This window comes from Aspergillus nomiae, assembly GCF_001204775.2.
Source record: "Aspergillus nomiae NRRL 13137 chromosome Unknown contig00162, whole genome shotgun sequence".
NCBI classification, from domain to species: Eukaryota; Fungi; Ascomycota; class Eurotiomycetes; order Eurotiales; family Aspergillaceae; genus Aspergillus; species Aspergillus nomiae.
Window position 1 is genome coordinate 816 of NW_015378217.1, and position 12,571 is coordinate 13,386.

At 48.2% G+C, this 12,571-nt stretch overlaps 5 protein-coding genes across 5 annotated transcripts; 4 read left to right on the forward strand and 1 right to left on the reverse strand.

The window, feature by feature from the left end:
* Positions 1–742: 742 nt before the first annotated feature.
* On the forward strand, positions 743–2,776 carry ANOM_006278 (sugar porter family MFS transporter; the record flags this gene model as incomplete). Its single annotated transcript, XM_015551535.1, has 8 exons — positions 743–809; positions 868–943; positions 1,001–1,046; positions 1,104–1,614; positions 1,669–1,923; positions 1,972–2,381; positions 2,435–2,504; positions 2,559–2,776. 8 exons carry the CDS (start codon positions 743–745, stop codon positions 2,774–2,776), a joined length of 1,653 nt encoding a protein of 550 aa, XP_015406240.1.
* A 1,072-nt stretch (positions 2,777–3,848) lies between these two features.
* On the forward strand, positions 3,849–4,906 carry ANOM_006279 (putative short-chain dehydrogenase; the record flags this gene model as incomplete). The annotated part of the gene is made up of 5 exons (XM_015551536.1): positions 3,849–4,048; positions 4,107–4,183; positions 4,242–4,325; positions 4,381–4,449; positions 4,506–4,906. 5 exons carry the CDS (start codon positions 3,849–3,851, stop codon positions 4,904–4,906), a joined length of 831 nt encoding a protein of 276 aa, XP_015406241.1.
* A 1,235-nt stretch (positions 4,907–6,141) lies between these two features.
* ANOM_006280 (fungal specific transcription factor domain-containing protein) lies at positions 6,142–8,552 on the forward strand (the record flags this gene model as incomplete). The annotated part of the gene is made up of 6 exons (XM_015551537.1): positions 6,142–6,189; positions 6,389–6,480; positions 6,532–6,800; positions 6,853–7,286; positions 7,339–7,599; positions 7,653–8,552. 6 exons carry the CDS (start codon positions 6,142–6,144, stop codon positions 8,550–8,552), a joined length of 2,004 nt encoding a protein of 667 aa, XP_015406255.1.
* Positions 8,553–8,673: 121 nt separating this feature from the next.
* On the reverse strand, positions 8,674–10,014 carry ANOM_006281 (arsenic resistance protein; the record flags this gene model as incomplete). The annotated part of the gene is made up of 4 exons (XM_015551538.1): positions 8,674–9,324; positions 9,399–9,485; positions 9,537–9,679; positions 9,735–10,014. 4 exons carry the CDS (start codon positions 10,012–10,014, stop codon positions 8,674–8,676), a joined length of 1,161 nt encoding a protein of 386 aa, XP_015406254.1.
* Positions 10,015–10,424: 410 nt separating this feature from the next.
* Positions 10,425–11,012, forward strand: ANOM_006282 (putative arsenate reductase (Arc2); the record flags this gene model as incomplete). The annotated part of the gene is made up of 3 exons (XM_015551539.1): positions 10,425–10,580; positions 10,639–10,753; positions 10,816–11,012. The coding sequence occupies 3 exons, from the start codon at positions 10,425–10,427 to the stop codon at positions 11,010–11,012; spliced, it is 468 nt and encodes a 155-aa protein (XP_015406253.1).
* Between the last annotated feature and the right edge of the window lie 1,559 nt (positions 11,013–12,571).

The following is a 12,571-nucleotide window of genomic DNA, read 5'->3' on the forward strand; positions in this document are numbered from 1 at the left end:
CACACGGGAGTATAGTCCCCCACAGCACGGACCAGTCTTGCTGTACTTCTGACGAAGCCCTTAAAGCACTCGTTGCGAATTGAAAGATGTATTGAACAGGAGCACCTCTCAGCGAAAGACTGTATCTCTCCAGTGAATGAAGTAGGGTATCCGGTATAGTCCGCGTGTAAATGGGTGGTTATAGGCGAACATTCCATCTAGTCAGGCATATTATTGATATGAATATAGAACAACTTATAACATGCTCGTCTTAGGGAAGCAGGATTGCAGTAAGACCTTATTTTCTCTGCTTTCCCGATACACCTGGAGTCGTAGACGCCAAGTATATACTCTAATTAAGTTACTCAGTCTAGATATATGATTTAGCTGAGAAGGCCGCGACAGCAGCCGTGAGTCCTTGTTCTCTGCTCTGTATATTGTCCAAGTGTCTGGCTTTAGCTGTCGGGGCACTGCGCGCCGACAGCCCTCGGTCTAGGAAACGCCGATATACATTGTTGGGACTGTGCCATGCGCCACCTGCAGACCCATACCCCGGATTCTCCACATGGCTTCCTGGCTTGTGTTTTGAAGAACGTCTACTAGTTATGGAGCAGCTCACTGGTATGTTTTTGGCATGGTATATCTACCTTCGGCCCGCTGTTCTACAATCACAAGAGACGCTTGCTCTTAAAGAAGATCGACGTTCTGCTCAATATCACAGTGAAATTTCGTTCCTACTCCTCTAGATACCTTGCTTATCACAATGGTTGCTGCCGGCGACAGTACGACCGGTGCTGGCTCGGGCCTGGACATTTCATATGGACAGTACGGTAGGTCGATGTTCAAGTTGAAGTCTCCCAACTTGGCTCATTGCTGACCGTATTGCAGGATACAAAGGGCTTATGGAACAACCATTCCTACTATTTCTGTCCTTGTTTGCGAGCCTCGGTGGTGTCCTCTTTGGGTGTGTCTTCAGTCAAGTCCTAGCTACCTGGACATGACCTAACCATTGTACTCATAGTTATGATCAAGGAGTCATCAGTGGGATTTTAGTGATGAATAACTTCGTCTGTGTTTCTCTGCGAAAACTGTATTCAAGGATCTGCACCACTAACCTTCCATAGGCAAAGGAATTTCCCACATTGGCCAACAACTCTACGCTCCAAGGTTGGCTGGTTTCTGTTCTCACATTGGGTGCCATGTTCGGTGCCCTGGTCAATGGGCCCATCGCCGATCGTCTCTCTCGACGTTGGTCCATCCTCCTTGCCAATATTATCTTCCTTATCGGATCCATTATCCAAGCTGCATCAGTCAATGTGCCGATGATCTTTATCAGTCGGTTCATCGCAGGGTTAGCAATTGGTCAGCTTTCAATGGTGGTTCCTCTTTATATCAGTGAGCTAGCACCACCCAATCTGCGAGGTGGGCTTGTTGCTCTACAGCAATTCGCAATTACAGGGGGGATCATGATAGCCTTCTGGCTGAATTTCGGAACCCAACATATCGGTGGAACAGGGGACGGGCAATCGCCCGCTGCATGGCGCTTTCCTCTCGCTTTGCAATGTCTATTTTCGTTGATACTGGGCTTTGGAACATTCTTCTTGCCATACACTCCCCGCTGGCTGGTGATGAAGAGTAAGCTTGTTGAAGTACTAAGTGGAGCAGAACAAGTAGCTAACAGAACTTCAGACAGAGAAGACGAAGCTATATCGACACTCTCCCGCGTGCGTCGTGTGCCTAGGAGCGACAACCGCATCATTCAGGAAATGCTCGAGATCAAGGCATCAGCGATGTTCGATGACAAGACAACTGCTGCCATGTTTCCAGGAGTCACGTCGCCTATCCGTCTGAGCTACGAAAGATATAAATCCCTGTTTACCTTTCGGCATTTGAACCGCCGCCTCTTGCTCGCCTGTCTCCTCCAATTGATCCAGCAATTCACGGGTAAATCATTTCATCACTATATAATTTCGCTAGACTAACTTCACCAAGGCATCAACGCTATCATTTATTACGCACCCCAGATCTTCAGGAAGATTGGCCTGTCCGGCAGCTCGGTAGATCTCCTCGCGACTGGTGTTATCGGGATTCTGAACTTCCTCTGCACTATCCCGGCCATCATGTACATGGATCGCTGGGGCCGCAGAAAGGTTCTCCTTGCAGGTGCCGCCGGAATGGGCATCTCCCAGCTCATAGTAGCTACCCTCTATGCCGTGTACAAAAGTTCCTGGGCCAGCAACCGGAGTGCTGGCTGGGCCACGGCGGTGTTTGTGTGGCTGTACGTATGTAACTTCGCGTATAGCATTGGCTGCGTGAACTGGGTTATTCCCTCTGAGATCTTCCCCCCAGGGGTGCGGTCCCAAGCCGTTGGTATTTCCATCGGGACAAATTGGTTGAGCAATGTACGACTTTTCCCGTTATACTGCTTTCTAGTAAAACTAACCTGCGGGATCAGTTTATTGTGGCACTTATCACCCCTCGAATGCTGGAGTCGATTGAATTCGGCACGTTTTACTTCTTCTTAGGTACGTTGATCTCTCCCGTGTCTTCTTCCTCAGTGGACCACTAATTTGGTACAGCCTTCTGTGTCTTTCTCGCCGTCTGGGTGTACTTCTTCCTTCCGGAGACAAATGGTGTGCCCATCGAAGAAATGGATAAGATTTTCGGCGGTAGTCAGGGAGAACAAGACGCGATGCGACTGGCAAACATTTACAGACAGCTTGGTGTTGGGGCTGGACTTGATGGGAAGCAGGAGAAGGACACCGATAGCCATGTCGAAAATGTTGAGGAAGTATGATCTCAGACGGTGGTTGATATGCTCTCATATTAGCAGGGGAATGTACGCTATGCTATGTCCTAGGAGCTAATAGTTATCATTATATTCATGTGGAGTGTGTTGATGACTTCTTGTCTACCTAGATGTAGGACTGTTGAGACCGCCCCGTATACCGTTTTAAGACTCTAAACCTATCTCCTGGAAGCCAGACCCCAGGTTAGAGCATAACTGCAGCTAAGTCGTATATTTTTGTTACGTGGAGTGTCAGTAGGACCAAAAAAGGTAAATGCTAGGCAAAATACTAGATTTTCGCGGTGTCTATAAGCCTGGGGCAAGGCTAGCCTTTGCGACTTGCATCGGCTCACTGTGTGCCGACAGCTCGCCCTACAAACGACATTGGCTCTAACCAAAATTCTGATATCCACCTTGATCATACCAGACCCGACCGTTGTTCCTCTATCCATTCAACCGAGTCAAGGAATAATGACACATTATCCCCCGGACCCCGGCGATTCCCCGCCGCTTTGTAGGAAATAAACAATTCGCAAATACCAACGACAAATGCTGGCCTGCATGTGGAGGTTCTTAGAACTCTGGAAAGCCAGGGCCCGCACGTCGTTGTGAAAGGTTACCAGGGTAGGTATATTGTTTGTTTCCTGTGGAAAGTAACATAGAGGACTTCCTTGATACTCATCTGCGTCTTGAGTTTTACCGTGTGGTTTCGTTCTCAGTGAAGGTCGGTATGGACGCCCTGGCCCTGGGTCCACTTTGAGACTATGAGAGACAGAGTATGGCAGTGCCGAAAGACAAAACAGAACTCACAATCCCATCTTATTTCCATCAGTATATGTCTATGATGATCACCTGGTACGACAGTCGGGGCACAGTGGCCCGTAGAGACTCTCACGCATCTATCGGATCGGCACATAGGTACCCGTATGTGAGCCCCAAGGATTGGATTTGCCCCTCAGCTGAATGAGTTGCATCCAAATAATGTCGTTCCATGCCAGCTATAAGTAGGTTGCTTGTTTGTCACTGTGTCTAAGCGCTCAACACCCCAGAAAGTCATTGATTTCCATCCACAACCGTCGAAATGTCTATGACCGTAGCCGACTGCACAACGATCCGCGATGGATTCCCCCGTCCTTTCCCAAATACACCGACCAATGTCTTGGAGCAATTCAAGATGTTGGGAAGAGTAGCTGTGGTGACGGGCGCAGCGGATGGTATCGGCTATGCGGTGTCAGAGGCCATGGCGGAGGCTCACGCGGATGTTGCCCTCTGGTATAATTCGTAAGTCAAGGTCTTATCAAGAATGCACATTAGCAGTGAGTTAATATAATCTGGGAAGAAATGATGCCGCTATTAAGAAGGCTGAATCTCTTGCACAAACCCATGGAATTAAGGCCATTGCCTACAAGGTTGATAGTAAGTTGTATATACGTTCGGTGACCGGCACCTCATCATGCTGACTACAGTCTTATAGTCTCGGACGCCGAACAGGTGCAGAAGGCTATTGCAGATGTGGTTCGGGACTTCGGAAAGATCGATGTGTTTGTTGCTAACGCTGGTAAGGCATCTAATCTATAACACAACGTCAGGGATGGCACGTTGACATTGAACAGGAATGGCCATCTCAAAGCCCATATTGGAACAAAAGTTAGACGAATATCAGAAGCAGATGTCAGTTAACGGTAAGGCTTCACTACCCTTAAAAATCGACTTCCACTATACTAAGCCCATCTCCCAGTCGACGGCGTTGTCTTCTGCGCCAAGTACGCCGGCGAAGTATTCCAGCGTCAAGGCAGCGGAAACCTGATCATAACATCCAGCATGAGCGCGCACATTGTCAATGTACCCACAGACCAGCCAGTTTATAATGCAAGCAAGGCTTTCATTACACATTTTGGAAAATCCCTTGCCCGTGAATGGCGGGAGTTCGCTCGCGTTAATATCGTCTCGCCCGGCTTTTTCGACACTAAGATGGGTGCAAGCCCACTTGCAATTAACGAGGCCTATCGTATGTCCTCTCTCGGTCGCCAGGGACATACTAAGGAAATCAAGGGTTTATACCTTTACCTCGCTAGTGATGCTTCTACTTATACTACTGGAAGCGACGTCATTATTGACGGAGGATACACGCTTCCTTGAGCAGATCCTAGCAATGAATAAATATTTATAGACCACATTTAGTAACACTATTTTTCACATAGCATGGTTCTGATTAAGCCAAGCACAAGTAACGAAAGCACACGAGTTCTGTATCGCTGATCGCCTTCCCATGCTCCTACTGACGGCTGCTTCCACATCGTCCCAGCACATCCTCGTGCGACTGCATGCCGAACAGTAACAAATCATATCCCCATGTAAGCCTTTCCGGAGTGTGTGCCTGTCCGACTAGCCCTCGGTTATTCAAGATTGAACAAACCGACGTTCTCGCCAGAGCTTGACCCACCCGTTACACTTCCGTCGGCTGTCTGTCGCCCGAAGACGAGTCCCTCTAATGGCAGAAGAGAAAACTCCACGACGCTCTTGCCCTAGTTCCAAGAATTTATAATGAACTGATCTGTCAGCATCGGAGACCTGTTCTCCGTAGGGATATCCCCGTGGGGTATCCCAGATTATGGGATTGTCGTGGCAGCTGGTAGTCAGATTATTGGATATAGTGATCAGTACGATCAGATGATAGTAAATTATAACAATAGTACTCTCGTTTTAAAGGGTGACAATGTCCTAGTAGTCCTGTTTCTCGTGTTCTTTCCTCGTTTGGACCTCGTGAGCTCATCTATTTTGGCATGACAAATCTAATCAAGATCTCGCATCTATACACCGCTCCTCCATTCTAAACCCCTAGTTACTGGCGGTTTTTTTTATATATATATTTTCTAGTGAAATCTTTCAATATAAACTCTCTTTTGGAAAACAAACGAAGGTGCAAGACCTGGGATACTAAGTAATAGTGCTTGTTATATCTTCGTAATGTAATATGGTATGTTCACAAACGTTATATATTTAGGAGCCTGAGGTTAACATATGAGAATAGCTCAATATCTAGCACGCACTATAAGATTCAAGTATTGCAGTTCACATAGTAACCAACGATAGCAGCTATTTATAAATGCAACAGCAGATCGAAAGACAGACAGTTAGAACCAAACGATGGATGATTATAGTTCTGCACCTAGGCTATTAGGGTTCGACTTAGTCACCTGGAAACGCAAGCCTTTTTCTCGGGCGTCTCGGGATGTTTGCATCCTCCATACCCAACGTTACCACCAGCATGCTAATCGACATCCATACCAGCCATATCAATGACCAGTTCGATTTAGAATCTTGTGAGGATTAAATCTTATCAACGTTGAGTGTGATATTTCCTTGCATCCACAATGCCAAAATCCTCTACTTCTCCACCAGGTCCGCACGAGTTGCGAGCAGTAAGTTGCGATGCAGTGTCTGTCTTATCATACAACTAATATGTGATAGTGTACAGAATGTCGGGTGAGAAAAAGCATCACCGGAGTAGAGGAGGACATCTCATTAACGTGTTGCGCGAGACACTATAGAAACGTAAAAGCAAGGTAACTACACCAGTCAATTCGCTACTTAGATTTTACCTGCTCACACGCCCCACAGTGCTCCGGGACGCCGCCATGCTCGTACTGTTCCCGAGCCAACAAACCATGCATCTTCGGCCGTCCATCGCTGCGAACGCCACTGACGCGCAAGTGAGTGTTGTATTATGCCCTGATAGGGTTGTATCTCTGACAAGTATCTAGAAACATGGATCAAATAGAACGTCGCTGCGCCAGTTTAACGGCGCTTTTGCATCGGCTGAACCCGGATGTTGATATTGAGGACGCACTGAAGACGATGACTATTCCGCCAGGTGGTCTGCAGGCCTCAGCTTTTGGCGGAGTGAGCCCCGCTTCGGTAGATGAGTTTGAATGGAGCGAAGCTTCGCTAGGGTCTCCTACTGAGCTTCGAAGAGTGGGTCTGGATGGCATGGCATCTTTGCCCACAGGGAGCGCGGAAGCTGGCTATCTCGGTAGGTTGCAAGGAATATAGGTCTACCTACTTGGAGCTAATAGTATTTTCAGGTAACAGCGCAGGGTCTAGTATCTTGAGAAACGTCCCAGGCTTGATCCCCGAGAGTTCTAATTTAGAGACCAATCAGCGGACACAACCCTCACTTGATGACTCTATTAGGGGTCCGGACCTTCTGCGTTCAGCACATCTGGGTACCTCCGCCATTCTTGATGGTCTAGTAAACGCATACTTCACGTATTATAATACATCCTACCCGATTTTGCATGAGAGTACATTTCGACAACAATATCAAGAGCGCCATCAACTTCAAGATCGGTCAAGTTGGCATTCAATATTCTACATTGTCCTGGCAATCGGGAATTGGATTCTCGGTGGCACGTCCGGCTCTCGAGAATGTCAATATTATTCCGCCGCACGATCGCGCATGTCAATGCATATGTTGGAGTCTGGAACTCTCCTCACGGTTCAAGCGTTTCTCCTAGTTGTCAGTCACCATCAATATTAACCACCACGTTGAGCATACTGACAAGGATAAGGGAAACTATCTCCAGAAGCGAGATCGACCAAATACTGGATACAACTTCATCGGAATAGCGTACCGCATGGCTCTTGGATTGGGACTTCATCGTGAGCCGCCCGCCGCAACGAAGACTGATTCACTGTTCCATGAGCGAAGAAGGGTCGTCTGGTGGATCGTGTATTGCTTCGATAGTGGGTTCGGCATTACTACTGGGAGACCCGTCATGGCCTCAGATGGTTTTATTGAGACCTGTTTGCCCCGTAACATAGACGATTCGGTAAGATAGAAAGTTATCCGTGGCTAAGGAAAGAGGACTTATTGGACTTGCAGGCATGCACGTTAAGCTCGATACTCCCGACACCATCAGACGGACCTACAACATATTCTGCCATAATCGCACAGGCGCGACTAGCCTCCATTGGAAACAACATCTATAGCAATGTCATTTCCGCCCCGAAAGAGAACATCCTCGACTTGAGGATCTCTCGGTCACTCGATCATCGATTGAAGGCCTGGAGGCTTTCCTTGCCCGTGTATTTCACAGCACAAGACGTGCCAGATTGGTTTCGAGGCCCGCGTGCAGTAGTCGGGTGGAAGGAACAAAATCTGAGAATGATGCTATGGTGGGGGAGCCAGCGTCTTTGCAGCTTATTATCAGATGTCGAAGAAGCACGGAACATGTGTCATTACGTTGCGATTGAGACCATCCAAGACATTACAACGTTCTGCTTGGATTACCGCGACAACATCCATGTTGGTCTGAGCTGGTACGCCACATACTTTCTATTCCAGGCCACCATTGTCCTTAGCATCCATTACTTGAGACCGGACCAGCCCCTGGATATGAGCCCAGATTCCGTGAATCAGGAGCTGTGGGCGCTCTCTATATCAAAGGCGCGCGACTGCCTGGCCCAGCTGAGCCAGAATAACGAAGCTGCAACGCGATGTCTGGCTGTTCTGGAAAGAATCAGAGACCAATCGGAGCGATCGCAACAGTCTTCCATGACTCCTTCGGGTACGAGGCCGAATGCAAATGTTCACGCTGACCACTCCCAGCTACAGCCTGTTCTGGCAACGGAGGACCCAAATCCGACATTATTTGCCATCGATCCGGCGCTGCAAATCCTCTTCCAGGATACAGCGTGGAATGATGATATTTTCGAAGGCCTTCACGGGTTCCCGATCACAGATGAAGTGGAAACGTTTGACTACATGCCCCCAAATGCTTGACCACCAATACTGTGTAGCATGAGATCATGGCCACACTGATAGCTCAGACTGGCCTTGAACACTATCACGAAAATTAAGGATTTTAGTCTAATCACAGGTCCCCATCTATATTACATATTAATCAATCCTTCCAGCCCAACCGCTTCGCCACCAGCTTCACAGCATAAACCAGCCCCAACAGCACCGGAACCTCAATAAGCGGCCCGACAGTAGCAGCAAGAGCCTGATTACTATTCTCCCCAAAGGTCGCCACCGCAACAGCAATAGCCAGCTCAAAGTTATTGCTAGCCGCCGTGAAGCTTTGCGTGGCTGCCAACCTGTACCCAAAACCCATTTTATACGCGATGAAAAGCGTTGCAAAAAAGATAACAGAAAAGTAAACGATGAGCGGTGCCGCGACCCGGATCACAGAGACAATCTGATGCACCACCTGGCGACCCTGCGAGGCAAAGAGCACCAGAATCGTGAATAGGAGTCCGATAAGGGACAACGGGCTGATCCATTTCAGGAATACCTGATCGTACCACCGTGCACTTGTTGTCCAGCGCAGGACGAAGCGTGTGAGGATTGCGGCGCCAAGGGGGATTCCAAGGAAGACTGCGACACTTTTGGCGGCGGTGCTATATTCGAATCTGATGCTGTCGCCGCTGATTACTTCGATGAAGAATACCCCCATTGGCGCGAACAGGACCATCTGGAGGAGCGAGTTGATGGCGACTAGGATTGCGCAGTATTCGTTGTCGCCTCCGGCGAGGCCTGTCCAGATTAAGACCTAGTTATTGTGAGCTTCAACGTTGGGGGTGCAGACCCCTAGGCTATGAGGTTTAGGGGGGAGATTTAACTTACCATAGCGATACACCGTGCCAGTCCAACAAGAATCAGTCCTTGTCGTAGCTCTGGCTCGTCGGGTAAAAAGGCCCATGCCAATGCTAACTAAAAGTCTTGTTAGAAGCTGGACGAGTAGACAAGCATAAAAAGACATACCATAAAAAACGGAGCAATGATCCAATTCACAATTATACTGAAGGCAATCTGGACCCAGATCCCCCGAGCTCCGAGGACATGATGCAAGCTTTCATATCTGACCTTACATAGAATGGGATACATCATGACGAGCAGGCCAACGGCTGTCGAAATGGGATTAGCAATCGGGGGTCAAGGAAGATCACCAGGAACGCTCACCTATAGGAATTGATACTCCCACAAACTTCCCTTGTTGCAACGCAGGCCCGGTGTTGGGGACGAAGTTGCCCAAGATAATTCCAATTGCCATGGCTAGAAAGATCCATACTGCGAGGAATCGGTCCAGAAGTCCGAGATTCTTGAACGCCGACTGCTTTTCCTGAGGCCTCTCTGAGGACTCTGGATCCGCTTGTTTCTCCACATCTGTTGTTGGTCCTGGTGTCTCTATAGTGGGTTCCGAGGAGTATTTCGGATTTGTTTGGCCTTTCGCACATGCCATGATTGTTTCACTGTTCCTTATGAGATGGCATGAGAGTAGGGGTGAACCTGCTGGAGGAGTCTGGTGGTATTATTTGTTGGCTAGAAGCACAATTCGGTAGTATAATCACAGAGAAACACACTCTCCGTCTCGAGTGAGGTTATACATGTGGTGTAGATGGAGTCATCTTCCGTGAACCCTATATCCCTTGTACTAGATTTTGATACTCACGGCATGTCACTGGTCAATGCTGATTGGTCAATGCCAAGTGGATTCGTTCAGCTTCAAACAGCCAATAAGAATAGAAGGGTGACATACCCCGCCCTAGCCCTATTTGGAGTGGGGATCAAGTTGTCAACTATCAAGACGTCCTACGATAATGTCAACATTCCACCATCCTCCTTCGTAAGCAATAAATACATCTCCCCAATATGTCTACCCCTGAAGCTCCGTGGCACGCAGCCTACCCCGCCCCCAGAACCACCGCAGCCAAGCTACCCCGCCAGGAGCTACTACAATGGCTCAAGGAGGGTAAACAGCCGGGAAAGGACTTTGTGCTAGTAGATCTGCGACGTGCAGATTTCGAGGTAAGCTGGAAAGCTAAGCCACCTAATATGCCGGGCATCAATTGACAGAAACACCTAGGGAGGCACTATCCGGGGTTCCTTAAACCTCCCAGCCCAGAGTCTCTATCCCACCATTCCTACCCTATACACGCTTCTATCGGCGAGTAAGGTGGAGAGTGTCATTTGGTATTGTGGTATGTTATCTCACTAGACAATTATAATAGTAAGTAGAAACGCGTTACTGATGTATCTACAGGGTCATCCGCAGGCCGTGGAACGCGGGCCGGCGGCTGGTTCGCGGATTATCTTCAGGATCAAGGAGACACGACCCTGAAGAGTCTGGTCCTGGAAGGTGGAATCAAAGGCTGGGCGGCTGCAGGACCGGAATATACGGAGCTTATGGACGAATATGATGCCTCGTTTTGGGTGAAGTTCTCTTCTGGATGTGAGTAGAATGGCGATGTTACGAGACCTGTTTTGTATCTGTTGATGATGATGATTATATTGAATTCCACATGATTAATATACTTGGTTGTATAATTCTTCAATGATGCACTATATGATCCAATACTTAGGGTAAGCTAATACATACGACTATAGGATGTGGAGCACAGGGTTTCCCATCTGCTCAGCCGTACCTAAGCCACATAGTGGATGTGGCTGGCTGGAAAGGGAGCCGTTTGGAAGTTGCTGCTTTATGGCTGCGCCCCGCTGAGTCACAGGGTGAGTGGGTGATTGAAGTGATATTGTCCAAAGCGCTGGTGAGCAGGGTGGGTGAGTAGATCAGTGAGCTAGTGAGTAAGTGGATGAACTAGATAACGCAGTAGAATTTTTGTGAGGCTAAATAGGGGGACTTGACCTGGTTTTCTATCACGTTATCCCCCCCCTCAATATAACGGTTGATAAATAAAACATGTAGGAAGGCTATTCAACCACGCCCCTTTATATATGGGGAACAAGTCCGTATATGCGTATACGACATATTAGAAACAATGTGAATTCTTAGAATCCTTTTCCCATAGAAAATCATGGGATAATTCTGTATGCCAACTGGTACGATCAAACCCACGCCCTGCATGTGTGTCCAACCAATCTTCACTGCGGGGTTCATGCGCCTAGCATGGCTTAGTGTGGATTAGTATACAGCCCATGTATATAAATGTGTATCGTCTCACCCCCCTGTGCTTTGACTGTGTTTTCCATAAACCTTCGTTGGTCATCTCACGATGCTGCACCGCATTTGCTTTCGCAGTCGACCAGAGGCGTCTTTAAAGGCCGATCAATGCCGTTTTTGCTCATGCTTCATACAAATCCAGGCGCCGTCCACTAGAGTGTTGCATGATGAAACGTTAGATGAGATCCGAAAATTCTTTTTCCATGCAGACTGCTCCATGTGCGTGATTTCCCCCGAGGAACCGCTTTGCCAGGTGTGTCGACACATGAGGCTCGGTCATTTCATCCGTTGTTTTGATAGCTATACAGAGCTCCATGCAAAGTGCCGCCGGTATTCAGAATCGGATTTTGCAATCCGCCTCGGAAGTGTGCGAGATCTGCAGAAGCGCGCAAAGGAATGCGCACTCTGCCAACAATTCTGCAACAGTGTGGGACGATCTGTGAAGTCAGACTATGAGGTGATCTTGGAGATAACAAAGAAAAGTAACAGTGATCCTCTTTTCGGTGCTGAATTAGTGTTTGAAGACAGTCAGCATTCTGGTAGTTGCACACAGAATGTATTCCTTCTTCTTGCAGCTGACGACTATTGCAGATGACGAGCGTGTGCCCCTTACCCAATATAATGCCGATAGGTTCTACCCCCTACATGAGCCAGACGTATGGGTCGTTGAGCCCTGCTCGATGAATTTGACTACAGCAAGCAATCCTGACTTGGTTCAACGCCCCAACGCGGAAGTGGACTGGGAGCAGATTAATACATTGCTCGCGAGCTGCCAAAACAACCATTATCGTTACTGCAGAGCTATTCGCTCTGCAAACCATCAGATTCCAGGATTTCG